General features: G+C 49.1%; 1 protein-coding gene across 1 annotated transcript in view; it reads right to left on the bottom strand.

Annotated features, from left to right (window-relative positions):
• LOC128700810 (uncharacterized) overlaps nt 1–17,339 on the bottom strand; it is a 39,104-nt gene extending 21,765 nt beyond the window's left edge. The window contains exon 1 of the mRNA XM_070097170.1: nt 16,898–17,339. Coding sequence (XP_069953271.1) covers nt 16,898–16,900 — 3 coding nt within the window. The 5' untranslated portion in view covers nt 16,901–17,339. The remainder of the gene's footprint in view (nt 1–16,897) is intronic.
• Between the last annotated feature and the right edge of the window lie 349 nt (nt 17,340–17,688).

Here is a 17,688-nt window from a genome sequence, read left to right as displayed (position 1 = left end):
TCTTGATTTAGAGAATTGGATCTGTGCTCCAGTTCCCCGAATTAAGCCTGAATGCCTTCCACATCCCCCCCCCCAGGCGCTGTATAATCCTCCGGGTTTAGCGCTTCCCCCTTGATTATAATAATAATAATTTAATGTAAGTTTTACTGTGACGTGTGTTATATATGACGTATGTTTCAAGACTGGCACTCTAAAGAAAAACCCATCACATGGCTAAGATAACACAACGATCTTAATATCAACAACCCAGACGAGAATAACAGGTGAGGTACCTCAAGGCTCCCTACTAAGACCGCTGCTCTTCCACACTCACCAGTCGTGATACAATACCCACAATACCACAGATTGACGAGTAAGACACGTGTACAGTACTTGGTATCTTGTTTTCGTAAGTAAAGATACCAACGTGTTATTGATCAGCCAGCTACACAAACCTGCTGTACCAGCTGTGCTCAGACCTCTCCAACACAACTGTCCTCAAACATTTAAGTTATACCATGACTTAAGGAAAGATCTTAGACTTCACCTTACGAAAACAAAGCAAATGCTATAGTAATTATAGACAAGGTGGATTATAGTGAAAAATGAACATGATATTAGGAGACAGGGAAACTCAGGGGCCTCTTAAAGGGCCCCTAATCCCGGAGGGGCCCAGAAGCGAATTTAATCCACATTGCTTATAAAATTTGGGTCTACTGTTTGAAAAGAGGTTTTTAAAAATAATAATGTTAATATAGTGTAATTCAATACAAAATACAGCTAGGCCTAGCTGTTGCTAGGCCTAGCTGTTGCTGGTTGCCATGGTGACCCCATAACAGTTCAAGTTTCAGGGATCATGTTTACAAATAATAACTGCCGAGAATGTCACAGTTATGGTAGGAAATCCCGGTACAAATGCGCTGCCCAAGAGCTGGGGTTCAACCCAGCTACAACTGGATACAACATTCGCCGGAGCCGTGACCTCAGTGGTCACACTGACAACCAGAGTTACAAGAGACAGATTGTAGCTTTGTCAGGTCCTAGGTAGTAGTTTTGTCAGGTCCTAGGTAGCAGTTTTGTCAGGTCCTAGGTAGCAGTTTTGTCAGGTCCTAGGTAGCAGTTTTGTCAGGTCCTAGGTAGCAGTTTTGTCAGGTCCTAGGTAGCAGTTTTGTCAGGTCCTAGGTAGCAGTTTTGTCAGGTCCTAGGTAGCAGTTTTGTCAGGTCCTAGGTAGTAGTTTTGTCAGGTCCTAGGTAGCAGTTTTGTCAGGTCCTAGGTAGCAGTTTTGTCAGGTCCTAGGTAGTAGTTTTGTCAGGTCCTAGGTAGAAGTTTTGTCAGGTCCTAGGTAGTTTTGTCAGGTCCTAGGTAGCAGTTTTGTCAGGTCCTAGGTAGCAGTTTTGTCAGGTCCTAGGTAGCAGTTTTGTCAGGTCCTAGGTAGTAGTTTTGTCAGGTCCTAGGTAGCAGTTTTGTCAGGTCCTAGGTAGCAGTTTTGTCAGGTCCTAGGTAGTAGTTTTGTCAGGTCCTAGGTAGAAGTTTTGTCAGGTCCTAGGTAGTTTTGTCAGGTCCTAGGTAGCAGTTTTGTCAGGTCCTAGGTAGCAGTTTTGTCAGGTCCTAGGTAGCAGTTTTGTCAGGTCCTAGGTAGTAGTTTTGTCAGGTCCTAGGTAGCAGTTTTGTCAGGTCCTAGGTAGCAGTTTTGTCAGGTCCTAGGTAGCAGTTTTGTCAGGTCCTAGGTAGCAGTTTTGTCAGGTCCTAGGTAGCAGTTTTGTCAGGTCCTAGGTAGCAGTTTTGTCAGGTCCTAGGTAGCAGTTTTGTCAGGTCCTAGGTAGCAGTTTTGTCAGGTCCTAGGTAGCAGTTTTGTCAGATCCTAGGTAGCAGTTTTGTCAGATCCTAGGTAGCAGTTTTGTCAGGTCCTAGGTAGTAGTTTTGTCAGGTCTTAGGTAGCAGTTTTGTCAGGTCCTAGGTAGCAGTTTTGTCAGGTCCTAGGTAGCAGTTTTGTCAGGTCCTAGATAGCAGTTTTGTCAGGTCCTAGGTAGTTTTGTCAGGTCCTAGGTAGCAGTTTTGTCAGGTCCTAGGTAGCAGTTTTGTCAGGTCCTAGGTAGCAGTTTTGTCAGGTCCTAGGTAGCAGTTTTGTCAGGTCCTAGGTAGCAGTTTTGTCAGGTCCTAGGTAGCAGTTTTGTCAGGTCCTAGGTAGCAGTTTTGTCAGGTCCTAGGTAGCAGTTTTGTCAGGTCCTAGGTAGCAGTTTTGTCAGGTCCTAGGTAGCAGTTTTGTCAGGTCCTAGGTAGCAGTTTTGTCAGATCCTAGGTAGCAGTTTTGTCAGGTCCTAGGTAGTAGTTTTGTCAGAACCTAGGTAGTAGTTTTGTCAGATCCTAGGTAGTAGTTTTGTCAGATCCTAGGTAGTAGTTTCGTGAGGCTCACGACGGTACTTTTGTGAGGTACAAGGCTATGGTGAGGTATGAGGCTCACGACAGTAGTTTCTAGGGTTCTTGGCAGTAGTTTTGTCATGTTTTCTGCAGTAGTTTTGTATTGGCGTCTGAAGTAACTTCGTCAGGTCCCTGGCGTCCGGCATTAGTTATGACGTGTTGAGAAGAGATTTCGCTGGGAGAAATTTTAGTTTCTGATTCATCAGCTGGACATCTGTAGTGAAGGAGACGTCTCGACAACCAGCCTAATACCTGCACAAGTGCAAAAGTAATTTGAGGTGTTCAGTCCCTCGGTCTTGGTAGCAGGTGTTCAGTCCCTCGGTCTTGGTAGCAGGTGTTCAGTCCCTCGGTCTTGGTAGCAGGTGTTCAGTCCCTCGGTCTTGGTAGCAGGTGTTCAGTCTCTCGGTCTTGGTAGCAGGTGTTCAGTCCCTCGGTCTTGGTAGCAGGTGTTCAGTCAGGTGTTCCTCGGTCTTGGTAGCAGGTGTTCAGTCTCTCGGTCTTGGTAGCAGGTGTTCAGTCCCTCGGTCTTGGTAGCAGGTGTTCAGTCTCTCGGTCTTGGTAGCAGGTGTTCAGTCCCTCGGTCTTGGTAGCAGGTGTTCAGTCCCTCGGTCTTGGTAGCAGGTGTTCAGTCCCTCGGTCTTGGTAGCAGGTGTTCAGTCCCTCGGTCTTGGTAGCAGGTGTTCAGTCCCTCGGTCTTGGTAGCAGGTGTTCAGTCCCTCGGTCTTGGTAGCAGGTGTTCAGTCCCTCGGTCTTGGTAGCAGGTGTTCAGTCCCTCGGTCTTGGTAGCAGGTGTTCAGTCCCTCGGTCTTGGTAGCAGGTGTTCAGTCCCTCGGTCTTGGTAGCAGGTGTTCAGTCCCTCGGTCTTGGTAGCAGGTGTTCAGTCCCTCGGTCTTGGTAGCAGGTGTTCAGTCCCTCGGTCTTGGTAGCAGGTGTTCAGTCCCTCGGTCTTGGTAGCAGGTGTTCAGTCCCTCGGTCTTGGTAGCAGGTGTTCAGTCCCTCGGTCTTGGTAGCAGGTGTTCAGTCCCTCGGTCTTGGTAGCAGGTGTTCAGTACCTCGGTCTTGGTAGCAGGTGTTCAGTCCCTCGGTCTTGGTAGCAGGTGTTCAGTCCCTCGGTCTTGGTAGCAGGTGTTCAGTCCCTCGGTCTTGGTAGCAGGTGTTCAGTCCCTCGGTCTTGGTAGCAGGTGTTCAGTCCCTCGGTCTTGGTAGCAGGTGTTCAGTCCCTCGGTCTTGGTAGCAGGTGTTCACTCCCTCGGTCTTGGTAGCAGGTGTTCAGTCCCTCGGTCTTGGTAGCAGGTGTTCAGTCTCTCGGTCTTGGTAGCAGGTGTTCAGTCCCTCGGTCTTGGTAGCAGGTGTTCACTCCCTCGGTCTTGGTAGCAGGTGTTCACTCCCTCGGTCTTGGTAGCAGGTGTTCACTCCCTCGGTCTTGGTAGCAGGTGTTCAGTCCCTCGGTCTTGGTAGCAGGTGTTCATTCCCTCGGTTTTGATAGCAGGTGTTCACTCCCTCGGTCTTGGTAGCAGGTGTTCACTCCCTCGGTCTTGGTAGCAGGTGTTCAGTCCCTCGGTCTTGGTAGCAGGTGTTCAGTCCCTCGGTCTTGGTAGCAGGTGTTCAGTCCCTCGGTCTTGGTAGCAGGTGTTCACTCCCTCGGTCTTGGTAGCAGGTGTTCAGTCCCTCGGTCTTGGTAGCAGGTGTTCACTCCCTCGGTCTTGGTAGCAGGTGTTCAGTCCCTCGGTCTTGGTAGCAGGTGTTCACTCCCTCGGTCTTGGTAGCAGGTGTTCACTCCCTCGGTCTTGGTAGCAGGTGTTCAGTCCCTCGGTCTTGGTAGCAGGTGTTCAGTCCCTCGGTCTTGGTAGCAGGTGTTCAGTCCCTCGGTCTTGGTAGCAGGTGTTCAGTCTCTCGGTCTTGGTAGCAGGTGTTCAGTCCTTCGGTCTTGGTAGCAGGTGTTCAGTCCCTCGGTTTTGGTAGCAGGTGTTCAGTCCCTCGGTCTTGGTAGCAGGTGTTCAGTCCCTCGGTCTTGGTAGCAGGTGTTCAGTCCCTCGGTCTTGGTAGCAGGTGTTCAGTCCCTCGGTCTTGGTAGCAGGTGTTCAGTCCCTCGGTCTTGGTAGCAGGTGTTCAGTCTCTCGGTCTTAGTAGCAGGTGTTCAGTCCCTCGGTCTTGGTAGCAGGTGTTCAGTCCCTCGGTTTTGGTAGCAGGTGTTCAGTCCCTCGGTCTTGGTAGCAGGTGTTCAGTCCCTCGGTCTTGGTAGCAGGTGTTCAGTCCCTCGGTCTTGGTAGCAGGTGTTCAGTCCCTCGGTCTTGGTAGCAGGTGTTCAGTACCTCGGTCTTGGTAGCAGGTGTTCACTCCCTCGGTCTTGGTAGCAAGTGTTCACTCCCTCGGTCTTGGTAGCAGGTGTTCAGTCCCTCGGTCTTGGTAGCAGGTGTTCAGTCCCTCGGTCTTGGTAGCAGGTGTTCACTCCCTCGGTCTTGGTAGCAGGTGTTCAGTCCCTCGGTCTTGGTAGCAGGTGTTCACTCCCTCGGTCTTGGTAGCAGGTGTTCAGTCCCTCGGTCTTGGTAGCAGGTGTTCAGTCCCTCGGTCTTGGTAGCAGGTGTTCAGTCCCTCGGTCTTGGTAGCAGGTGTTCACTCATTCGGTCTTGGTAGCAGGTGTTCAGTCCCTCGGTCTTGGTAGCAGGTGTTCAGTCCCTCGGTCTTGGTAGCAGGTGTTTACTCCCTCGGTGTTGGTAGCAGGTGTTCAGTCCCTCGGTCTTGGTAGCAGGTGTTCAGTCCCTCGGTTTTGGTAGCAGGTGTTCAGTCCCTCGGTCTTGGTAGCAGGTGTTCAGTCACTCGGTATCGGTAGAATGTGTTCACTCCCTCGGTCTTGGTAGCAGGTGTTCAGTCCCTCGGTCTCGGTAGTGTTCAGTCCCTCGGTCTTGGTAGCAGGTGTTCAGTCCCTCGGTCTTGGTAGCAGGTGTTCAGTCCCTCGGTCTTGGTAGCAGGTGTTCAGTCCCTCGGTCTTGGTAGCAGGTGTTCAGTCCCTCGGTCTTGGTAGCAGGTGTTCAGTCCCTCGGTCTTGGTAGCAGGTGTTCAGTCCCTCGGTCTTGGTAGCAGGTGTTCAGTCCCTCGGTCTTGGTAGCAGGTGTTCAGTCCCTCGGTCTTGGTAGCAGGTGTTCAGTCCCTCGGTCTTGGTAGCAGGTGTTCAGTCCCTCGGTCTTGGTAGCAGGTGTTCAGTCCCTCGGTCTTGGTAGCAGGTGTTCAGTCCCTCGGTCTTGGTAGCAGGTGTTCAGTCCCTCGGTATTGGTAGCAGGTGTTCACTCCCTCGGTCTTGGTAGCAGGTGTTCAGTCCCTCGGTCTTGGTAGCAGGTGTTCACTCCCTCGGTCTTGGTAGCAGGTGTTCAGTCCCTCGGTCTTGGTAGCAGGTGTTCAGTCCCTCGGTCTTGGTAGCTGGTGTTCACTCCCTCGGTCTTGGTAGCAGGTGTTCAGTCCCTCGGTCTTGGTAGCAGGTGTTCAGTCCCTCGGTCTTGGTAGCAGGTGTTCAGTCCCTCGGTCTTGGTAGCAGGTGTTCAGTCCCTCGGTCTTGGTAGCAGGTGTTCAGTCCCTCGGTCTTGGTAGCAGGTGTTCAGTCCCTCGGTCTTGGTAGCAGGTGTTCAGTCCCTCGGTCTTGACAAATCACAGATTCATCAAGGCCAAAAAAACTAATTATAATCCTAACCTTAATTTTTAAAGGAGTGGAGGGGTAAGCCAGTAGAAGGCCTCGGTCAGATGACCAGAAGCTCCAGCTGTGGGTCATCATATAACTAAGACCAGCATCAGGAAACGCTTGTCATGTTTCCTAACAAACATTACCTAACATAACCAAGGTTGAGGGACTGAACACGTCAGACCTCTCCTGTCACACTCTCCAGTCTATATTGTCTTGGACTGACGACGCCACTCATTCTTTTGCTCACTAAACATCCACACGTGTTATTATTATTATTATTATTATTATTATTATTATTATTATTATTATTATTATTATTATTATTATTATTATTACTGCTATTATCATTATTATTATTATTATTATTATTATTATTATTATTATTATTATTATTACTGTTATTATCATTATTATTATTATTATTATTATTATTATTATTATTATTATTATTATTACTGCTATTATCATTATTATTATTACTATTACTGTTATTATCATTATTATTACTGTTATTATCATTATTATTATCATTATAATAATTATTTTTGTTATTATTACTACTATGGGGAAGACCTAAACCCATAGGAGTCATACAGTGCCTGGTAGGCACTTAGGTTCGATTCCTGGAAAAGGAGAGCAACTCCAATTGCTTGGATTAAGAGCTTCTACCCCCCCCTCACTGGTATCAAAAAACCTCCACTGAGGGGGCCACAGTTACCATGGCAACCGCAATAGACAGAGTAGACAGTCAACTGGCCACACTGCCTAAAATAGACAGAGTAGACAGTCAACTGGCCACACTGCCTAAAATAGAGTAGACAGTCAACTGGCCACACTGCCTAAAATAGACAGAGTAGACAGGCAACTGGCCACACTGCCTAAAATAGACAGAGTAGACAGTTAACTGGCCACACTGCCTAAAATAGACAGAGTAGACAGTCAACTGGCCACACTGCCTAAAATAGACAGAGTAGACAGTCAACTGGCCACACTGCCTAAAATAGACAGAGTAGACAGTCAACCGGCCACACTGCCTAAAATAGACAGAGTAGACAGTCAACTGGCCACACTGCCTAAAATAGACAGAGTAGACAGTCAACTGGTCACATTGCCTAAAATAGACAGAGTAGACAGTCAACTGGCCACACTGCCTAAAATAGACAGAGTAGACAGTCAACTGGCCACACTGCCTCAAATAGACAGAGTAGACAGTCAACTGGCCACACTTCCTAAAATAGACAGAGTAGACAGTCAACCGGCCACACTGCCTAAAATAGACAGAGTAGACAGTCAACTGACCACACTGCCTAAAATAGACAGAGTAGACAGTCAACTGGCCACACTGCCTAAAATAGACAGAGTAGACAGTCAACTGGCCACACTGCCTAAAATAGACAGAGTAGACAGTCAACTGGCCACACTTCCTAAAATAGACAGAGTAGACAGTCAACCGGCCACACTGCCTAAAATAGACAGAGTAGACAGTCAACTGGCCACACTGCCTAAAATAGACAGAGTAGACAGTCAACTGGCCACACTGCCTAAAATAGACAGAGTAGACAGTCAACTGGCCACACTGCCTAAAATAGACAGAGTAGACAGTCAACTGGCCACACTGCCTAAAATAGACAGAGTAGACAGTCAACTGGCCACACTGCCTAAAATAGACAGAGTAGACAGCCAACTGGCCACACTGCCTAAAATAGACAGAGTAGACAGTCAACTGGCCACACTGCCTAAAATAGACAGAGTAGACAGTCAACTGGCCACACTGTCTAAAATAGACAGAGTAGACAGTCAACTGGCCACACTTCCTAAAATAGACAGAGTAGACAGTCAACCGGCCACACTGCCTAAAATAGACAGAGTAGACAGTCAACTGGCCACACTGCCTAAAATAGACAGAGTAGACAGTCAACTGGCCACACTGCCTAAAATAGACAGAGTAGACAGTCAACTGGCCACACTGCCTAAAATAGACAGAGTAGACAGTCAACTGGCCACACTGCCTAAAATAGACAGAGTAGACAGTCAACTGGCCACACTGCCTAAAATAGACAGAGTAGGCAGTCAACTGGCCACACTGCCTAAAATAGACAGAGTAGACAGTCAACTGGCCACACTGCCTAAAATAGACAGAGTAGACAGTCAACTGGCCACACTGCCTAAAATAGACAGAGTAGACAGTCAACTATCCACACTGCCTAAAATAGACAGAGTAGACAGTCAACTGGCCACACTGCCTAAAATAGACAGAGTAGACAGTCAACTGGCCACACTGCCTAAAATAGACAGAGTAGACAGTCAATTGGTCACACTGCCTAAAATAGACAGAGTAGACAGTCAACTGGCCACACTGCCTAAAATAGACAGAGTAGACAGTCAACTGGCCACACTGCCTAAAATAGACAGAGTAGACAGTCAACTGGTCACACTGCCTAAAATAGACAGAGTAGACAGTCAACTGGCCACACTGCCTAAAATAGACAGAGTAGACAGTCAACTGGCCACACTGCCTAAAATAGACAGAGTAGACAGTCAACTGGCCACACTGCCTAAAATAGACAGAGTAGACAGTCAACTGGCCACACTGCCTAAAATAGACAGAGTAGACAGTCAACTGGCCACACTGCCTAAAATAGACAGAGTAGACAGTCAACTGGCCACACTGCCTAAAATAGACAGAGTAGACAGTCAACTGGCCACACTGCCTAAAATAGACAGAGTAGACAGTCAACTGGCCACACTGCCTAAAATAGACAGAGTAGACAGTCAACTGGCCACACTGCCTAAAATAGACAGAGTAGACAGTCAACTGGCCACACTGCCTAAAATAGACAGAGTAGACAGTCAACTGGCCACACTGCCTAAAATAGACAGAGTAGACAGTCAACTGGCCACACTGCCTAAAATAGACAGAGTAGACAGTCAACTGGCCACACTGCCTAAAATAGACAGAGTAGACAGTCAACTGGCCACACTGCCTAAAATAGACAGAGTAGACAGTCAACTGGCCACACTGCCTAAAATAGACAGAGTAGACAGTCAACTGGCCACACTGCCTAAAATAGACAGAGTAGACAGTCAACTGGCCACACTGCCTAAAATAGACAGAGTAGACAGTCAACTGGCCACACTGCCTAAAATAGACAGAGTAGACAGTCAACTGGCCACACTGCCTAAAATAGACAGAGTAGACAGTCAACTGGCCACACTGCCTAAAATAGACAGAGTAGACAGTCAACTGGCCACACTGCCTAAAATAGACAGAGTAGACAGTCAACTGGCCACACTGCCTAAAATAGACAGAGTAGACAGTCAACTGGCCACACTGCCTAAAATAGACAGAGTAGACAGTCAACTGGCCACACTGCCTAAAATAGACAGAGTAGACAGTCAACTGGTCACACTGCCTAAAATACTAAAAATAATTTCTATCGTCATTTTTCATTATTCATTTTATTTTTTACTGAAAGGAAACAAGATTTTTTTAATGAATACTGGCAAAGGTGAATCACCTTTTTTATTGTTGGGTTTTTGTAATTACATGAGTCAGACGTCAACGTCCATTAAACAGGTAGACAGTGTCCATCAAGACAGGTAGACAGTGTCCATCAAGACAGGTAGACAGTGTCCATCAAGACAGGTAGACAGTGTCCATCAAGACAGGTAGACAGCGTCCATCAAGACAGGTAGACAGTGTCCATCAAGACAGGTAGACAGTGTCCATCAAGACAGGTAGACAGCGTCCATCAAGACAGGTAGACAGCGTCCATCAAGACAGGTAGACAGTGTCCATCAAGACAGGTAGACAGTGTCCATCAAGACAGGTAGACAGTGTCCATCAAGACAGGTAGACAGTGTCCATCAAGACAGGTAGACAGCGTCCATCAAGACAGGTAGACAGCGTCCATCAAGACAGGTAGACAGTGTCCATCAAGACAGGTAGACAGTGTCCATCAAGACAGGTAGACAGCGTCCATCAAGACAGGTAGACAGCGTCCATCAAGACAGGTAGACAGTGTCCATCAAGACAGGTAGACAGTGTCCATCAAGACAGGTAGACAGCGTCCATCAAGACAGGTAGACAGCGTCCATCAAGACAGGTAGACAGTGTCCATCAAGACAGGTAGACAGTGTCCATCAAGACAGGTAGACAGTGTCCATCAAGACAGGTAGACAGTGTCCATCAAGACAGGTAGACAGTGTCCACCAAGACAGGCAGCGTCCATGAAGACAGGCAGACAGCGTCCATGAAGACAGGCAGACAGCGTCCATGAAGACAGGCAGACAGCGTCCATCAAGACAGGCAGCGTCCATGAAGACAGGCAGACAGCGTCCATCAAGACAGGCAGACAACGTCCATCAAGACAGGCAGACAGCGTCCATGAAGACAGGCAGACAGCGTCCATGAAGACAGGCAGACAGCGTCCATGAAGACAGGTAGACAGCGTCCATGAAGACAGGTAGACAGCGTCCATGAAGACAGGCAGACAGCGTCCATCAAGACAGGCAGACAGCGTCCATCAAGACAGGCAGACAGCGTCCATCAAGACAGGTAGAGATCGTCCATGAAGACAGGTAGACAGCGTCCATGAAGACAGGTAGACAGCGTCCATGAAGACAGGTAGACAGCGTCCATGAAGACAAGCAGACAGCGTCCATGAAGACAAGCAGACAGCGTCCATGAAGACAGGCAGACAGCGTCCATGAAGACAGGTAGACAGCGTCCATGAAGACAGGCAGACAGCGTCCATGAAGACAAGCAGACAGCGTCCATGAAGACAAGCAGACAGCGTCCATGAAGACAGGCAGACAGCGTCCATGAAGACAAGCAGACAGCGTCCATGAAGACAGGCAGACAGCGTCCATCAAGACAGGCAGACAGCGTCCATCAAGACAGGCAGACAGCGTCCATGAAGACAGGTAGACATCGTCCATGAAGACAGGTAGACAGCGTCCATGAAGACAGGTAGACAGCGTCCATGAAGACAGATAGACAGCGTCCATGAAGACAGGTAGACAGCGTCCATGAAGACAGGTAGACGGCGTCCATGAAGACAAGCAGACAGCGTCCATGAAGACAGGCAGACAGCGTCCATGAAGACAAGCAGACAGCGTCCATGAAGACAGGCAGACAGCGTCCATGAAGACAGGTAGACAGCGTCCATGAAGACAGGTAGACAGCGTCCATGAAGACAGGCAGACAGCGTCCATGAAGACAGGCAGACAGCGTCCATGAAGACAAGCAGACAGCGTCCATGAAGACAGGCAGACAGCGTCCATGAAGACAAGCAGACAGCGTCCATGAAGACAGGCAGACAGCGTCCATGAAGACAGGTAGACAGCGTCCATGAAGACAGGTAGACAGCGTCCATGAAGACAAGCAGACAGCGTCCATGAAGACAAGCAGACAGCGTCCATGAAGACAGGCAGACAGCGTCCATGAAGACAGGCAGACAGCGTCCATGAAGACAGGCAGACAGCGTCCATGAAGACAGGCAGACAGCGTCCATGAAGACAGGTAGACAGCGTCCATGAAGACAGGCAGACAGCGTCCATGAAGACAGGTAGACAGTGTCCATGAAGACAGGCAGACAGCGTCCATGAAGACAGGTAGACAGCGCCCATGAAGACAGGCAGACAGCGTCCATGAAGACAGGTAGACAGCGTCCATGAAGACAGGCAGACAGCGTCCATGAAGACAGGTAGACAGTGTCCATGAAGACAGGCAGACAGCGTCCATGAAGACAGGTAGACAGCGTCCATGAAGACAGGCAGACAGCGTCCATGAAAACAGGTAGACAGCGTCCATGAAGACAGGTAGACAGCGTCCATGAAGACAGGCAGACAGCGTCCATGAAAACAGGTAGACAGCGTCCATGAAGACAGGTAGACAGCGTCCATGAAAACAGGTAGACAGCGTCCATGAAAACAGGTAGACAGTGTCCATGAAGACAGGCAGACAGCGTCCATGAAAACAGGTAGACAGCGTCCATGAAAACAGGTAGACAGTGTCCATGAAGACAGGCAGACAGCGTCCATGAAAACAGGTAGACAGCGTCCATGAAGACAGGTAGACAGCGTCCATGAAGACAGGCAGACAGCGTCCATGAAGACAGGTAGACAGCGTCCATGAAGACAGGTAGACAGCGTCCATGAAGACAGGTAGACAGCGTGCACTAAGACATCTTGTCGGTATTGTATTCTACTTATATACAACTTGTCAGACACTACAACATCATGGAATCTTGGTTCAGAGGACATCTACATGACCTTCACGGCTGCTACTACTACTACTACCACTAACCTGTGCCTCGAGTATGACCTACTTCCACTGGTGAATCCCGCCTACCAGTGACTATGCCCTCGTCTGCTACCCGTCCCTCCCCACCTGACGCCAGTATATAAGCGCCAGCCTTCAGTCTTCAACTTGTCGGCTTTTTAAACTATTTATCACTTCTTGCCTGTGCTGACAGAGTGCAACGGACAAGTGTAGTAGTAGCAGCAGCAACATACATAGCAAGAGGCATTCTTGAGCTTCCCCAGCGCTCGGGCTTAATGCCCAAAGTTGGGGTGTGACTCCAAAACGACCCTGTAGTGCTTGCTGCCTTTGCACCTCCTGACATCGTCTGCTGCTATGCAGCTGCCACACCCGTCGAGCCCATTGTGGGCGGGGTTTGTGGCAGCCCAACGTGCCTAGTTTCTCCCTCCGAGCCCCGTGGGGGCGGGAAATAGGGCAAGGCTTAGGAACAGCTAGTCCCAGAAGACGAAGAGGTACTTGTACCTCCTCCCACGGCAGACATTGATCTGAGACACTCCCGCGAAAGGGAGCCAAGGCCAGTCCACCTCTTGGAAAAGGCCCGGGCGGGGCGAATATACCGGCGAATCTACAACAGAACATTGCCTGTGCACCAAAAAAACCATACCCCCGGCCGGGATTGAACCCGCGGTCATAGTCTCAAAACTCCAGCCCGTCGCGTTAGCCACTAGACCAGCAATCGTGTCATTACGATTTCTTGAGTCATTGCCTGTGCTCCAGAATCTTCACAACTACGGTGCTCTTCACACCAACTCCAAGACTGGGTGACTAATTACCTCACCTTTTGTGTATAGTTCTTCTGTCTTCCAATTATGTCATTGAATTTGTATTGATAAAACCACTGGATGGCGAAACGTCTAAAGTACAGATACCCAGATGTTGCACATGTGTCTAATTTTTCACTAAGACAGGTAGACAGCGTGCACTAAGACAGGTAGACAGCGTGCACTAAGACAGGTAGACAGCGTGCACTAAGACAGGTAGACAGCGTACACTAAGACAGGTAGACAGCGTGCACTAAGACAGGTAGACAGCGTACACTAAGACAGGTAGACAGCGTGCACTAAGACAGGTAGACAGGATGCACTAAGACAGGTAGACAGGATGCACTAAGACAGGTAGACAGGATGCACTAAGACAGGTAGACAGGATGCACTAAGACAGGTAGACAGCGTGCACTAAGACAGGTAGACAGGATGCACTAAGACAGGTAGACAGCGTGCAGTATGACAGGTAGACTGCGTGCACTAAGACATGTAGACAGCGTGCACTAAGACAGATAAACAGAGTGCACTAAGACAGGTAGACAGCGTGCACTAAGACAGGTAGACAGCGTGCACTAAGACAGGTAAACAGCGTGCACTAACACAGGTAGACAGCGTGCAGTATGACAGGTAGACAGCGTGCACTAAGACAGACAGCGTGCACTAAGACAGACAGCGTGCACTAAGACAGGTAGACAGCGTTCACTAAGAAATGGTTGACAGCGTGCAGTAAGACAGGTATACAGCGACCTCAAAGACAGGTAGACAGCGTGCACTAAGACAGGTGGACAGCGTGCAGTAAGTCAGGTAGACAGCGTGCAGTAAGACAGGTAGACAGCGTGCACTAAGACAGGTAGACAGCGCACACTAAGACAGGTAGACAGCGTGCACTAAGACAGGTAGACAGCGTGCAGTAAGACAGGTAGACAGCGTGCACTAAGACAGGTAGACAGCGTACACTAAGACAGGTAGACAGCGTGCACTAAGAGAGGTAGACAGCGTGCAGTAAGACAGGTAGACAGCGTGCACTAAGACAGGTAGACAGCGCACACTAAGACAGGTAGACAGCGTGCACTAAGACAGGTAGACAGCGTGCAGTAAGACGGGTAGACAGCGTGCACTAAGACAGGTAGACAGCGCACACTAAGACAGGTAGACAGCGTGCACTAAGACAGGTAGACAGTGCACACTAAGACAGGTAGACAGCGTGCACTAAGACAGGTAGACAGCGACCTCAAAAACAGGTAGAGACACAATATTTGAAGACCAGTAAACAAAGACTGGGAAAGTCTGAAGACCACAATGACCTGTTATACTGAGAGGTCTTTAGTTTAGAAGCAGCCATGCATCCTTCAACACCCAGGACACAGGTCATAATATGAGCGAAACACTCGTATAATAGCTGGGTATCTTTACCGTGGAAACGTTTCGCCTTCTCTGAAGACTCCTTCAGTCAAATACAAAGCTGATAATTATTGTAAACAGCAGAAATTGAGAGGCAAAGATGAGATGGTGGGCAGTTAGTCAGTCTTGAAGGAGTTTTGAGCTGGTCAGCTTGTCGACCTTGAGAAGTGTTCTGCTCCATGGTCTCAATTATTCACTTTGATCGAGACTATAGAGCTGAACACTTATCATGGCTGAGGGACTGACCACATCATCTTCAGTTCTCCACTGCTTCTGCTGTCTACAATATTTGTCACCTCTGTATCCGACTGTAGAAGCCTGCAGAACAGGCGAAACTTTTCGACAATAAAAAAATACCCAATTTTTCCACAAGTATCTTACTCATCAAAAAGGAGACATGTATATCTAACATACACGATCGTCTTTAAGTTGGAGGAACAGCTCTAAACAACCAGATGTCTGCGGCAACCTTCGTTGTGTGTGTACGCCTCGTTCTGCATGTTCCTGCCTCCAGCTGTGTACGCCTCGTTCTGCATGTTCCTGCCTCCAGCTGTGTACGCCTCGTTCTGCATGTTCCTGCCTCCAGCTGTGTACGCCTCGTTCTGCATGTTCCTGCCTCCAGCTGTGTACGCCTCGTTCTGCATGTCCCTTCCTCCAGTTGTGTACGCTTCGTTCTGCATGTTCCTGCCTCCAGTTGTGTACTCCTCGTTCTGCATGTCCCTTCCTCCAGCTGTGTACGCTTCGTTCTGCATGTTCCTGCCTCCAGCTGTGTACGCCTCGTTCTGCATGTCCCTTCCTCCAGTTGTGTACGCTTCGTTCTGCATGTCCCTGCCTTCAGTTGTGTACGCCTCGTTCTGCATGCCCCTGCCTTCAGTTGCGTATGCCTCGTTCTGCATGTCCCTGCCTTCAGTTGCGTACGCCTCGTTCTGCATGTCCCTGCCTTCAGTTGTGTACGCCTCGTTCTGCATGTCCCTGCCTCCAGCTGTGTACGCCTCGTTCTGCATGTCCCTTCCTTCAGCTGTGTACGCTTCGTTCTGCATGTCCCTGCCTCCAGCTGTGTACGCCTCGTTCTGCATGTCCCTTCCTTCAGCTGTGTACGCTTCGTTCTGCATGTCCCTGCCTCCCGCTGTGTACATCTCGTTCTGCCTATCCCTGCCTTTAGTTGTGTACGCCTCGTTCTGCCTATCCCTGCCTTCAGCTGTGTACGCCTCGTTCCGCCTATCCCTGCCTTCAGTTGTGTACGCCTCGTTCCGCCTATCCCTGCCTTCAGTTGTGTACGCCTCGTTCTGCATGTCCCTGCCTCCAGCTGTGTACATCTCGTTCTGCCTATCCCTGCCTTCAGTTGTGTACGCCTCGTTCCGCCTATCCCTGCCTTCAGTTGTGTACGCCTCGTTCTGCATGTCCCTGCCTCCAGCTGTGTACATCTCGTTCTGCCTATCCCTGCCTTCAGTTGTGTACGCCTCGTTCTGCCTATCCCTGCCTTCATCTGTGTACGCCTCGTTCTGCCTATCCCTGCCTTCAGTTGTGTACGCCTCGTTCTGCATGTCCCTGCCTCCAGCTGTGTACATCTCGTTCTGCCTATCCCTGCCTTCAGTTGTGTACGCCTCGTTCTGCCTATCCCTGCCTTCAGCTGTGTACGCCTCGTTCTGCCTATCCCTGCCTTCAGCTGTATACGTCTCGTTCTGTATGTCCCTGCCTCCAGCATCAGCGAGCACTTTCCCATGTCTTCTACCCAGGACACTCGTCCTCATCTCACTTGGCTCGCTGCTGGACAATTGCTCACGACGCCTTACATCATTTCTTATAGGCTTGGAGAAATCTTGTTGGTGTTGACTGGGGTAAGGCTTGGGTGTGAGTGCCTGGTTCTGCAGGACCCACTTGACCTAATTAGGAACATTTTGTTCCCGTTATTTTTTTCCTTTTTGAAGGAGACTTATTTCCTCTCCATTACCCCTTCCCCCAGATTTGGGCAAAATCTTCACCAGAATTCTGGGAGCAGGACTCATCCTGCATATGCAGCCGTTGCTCTTTAAAAGCAGCAATCTGTCCAGCTGTTATTTAGTACTTTCTTTTTCTCAAAACTCCTAAATTCTGCTCCTTGTACATAAGGAAAAAACTAATAAATTTAAGGTTCTCTAAGGTAAATGTGGTGATGTCATGGCTCGAGGACAGCAAACGGCTCGTTTGCTCAGGTTTACTCTCTGTTCTGGATATTGTCTTGTGAGCCGTATTTGAAAGAGTAAACGAGCCGCATGATTGATCTAAGCAGTGCGTTTAAAAATTAGCAAAGAATCCATTAAGAAGGGAGTCTCAACTAGCTTACATGAGATACTTACCATTATGTCTGTAGCAGTAAAGGTGAGAATCAGTGGAGACCTTAACGCCGGAAAGTGGGGAACTTGTGGCAAGGTGAAGTGGCCACAGGTATATGGTCACTTGAAGTTGAATAAAGGGCTGCAGAGGAGCACCTGGGAAACCTTCAGATGGTTCCTGTTTCCAACACGTCACTGCGGGCCCACAGACGTCCACCTCTTCTTCAGGAAGAAGCTTGGGGGGAGGGGAACCTCCTCTCAACAGTCTTACACTCCTATCAGATGGCCATAGTCTCGATGCTGCGTTGCCGTGGACGTCGGAGTGTACCAACACGACAACAACGGCAGCGACGACGACACAGGAGGCGGGTGCCACCGAACTGGATGAGTGTGAGCGACGGTGGATGATGTGTCGTGTCTGGCTAGTCGTGGGAGTGTGGAGCCGCGGAGTGATGCTTGCTTCTCTCTCTCTCACTCTCTTATACCACACCCGCACCCGCCCACCTTCCACCCTGCATGTCTCCCTGCCAGCCTGTGTCCCTGCCTCTCTCTCTGTCTATATGTGTCTCCCTGCCTGCCTTTACCCCTTGCCTGTATGTCTCCGTCTGTATAATTTCCTAGCAAATTTTGCTATTTTTTTGAACTCCGGTTCTAATGGTGGCTTCTTAACATCGTAATGACTGGCTTGATCCTGACCTATCATTGTTTCAGTTTCAATTATATTGTTCACTCTTCTGTTCCATCTTTCTACTACTCTGGTGCTGCTTAAATGTGTCCTAATATCTCTGCAACTCTATGTGAGTGCTCAGTTGCCA

This window comes from Cherax quadricarinatus, chromosome 56 (assembly GCF_038502225.1).
Source record: "Cherax quadricarinatus isolate ZL_2023a chromosome 56, ASM3850222v1, whole genome shotgun sequence".
NCBI lineage: Eukaryota > Metazoa > Arthropoda > Malacostraca > Decapoda > Parastacidae > Cherax > Cherax quadricarinatus.
Note: the sequence above shows the minus strand (reverse complement) of the source record. Positions and strands in the feature narration are given on the sequence as shown.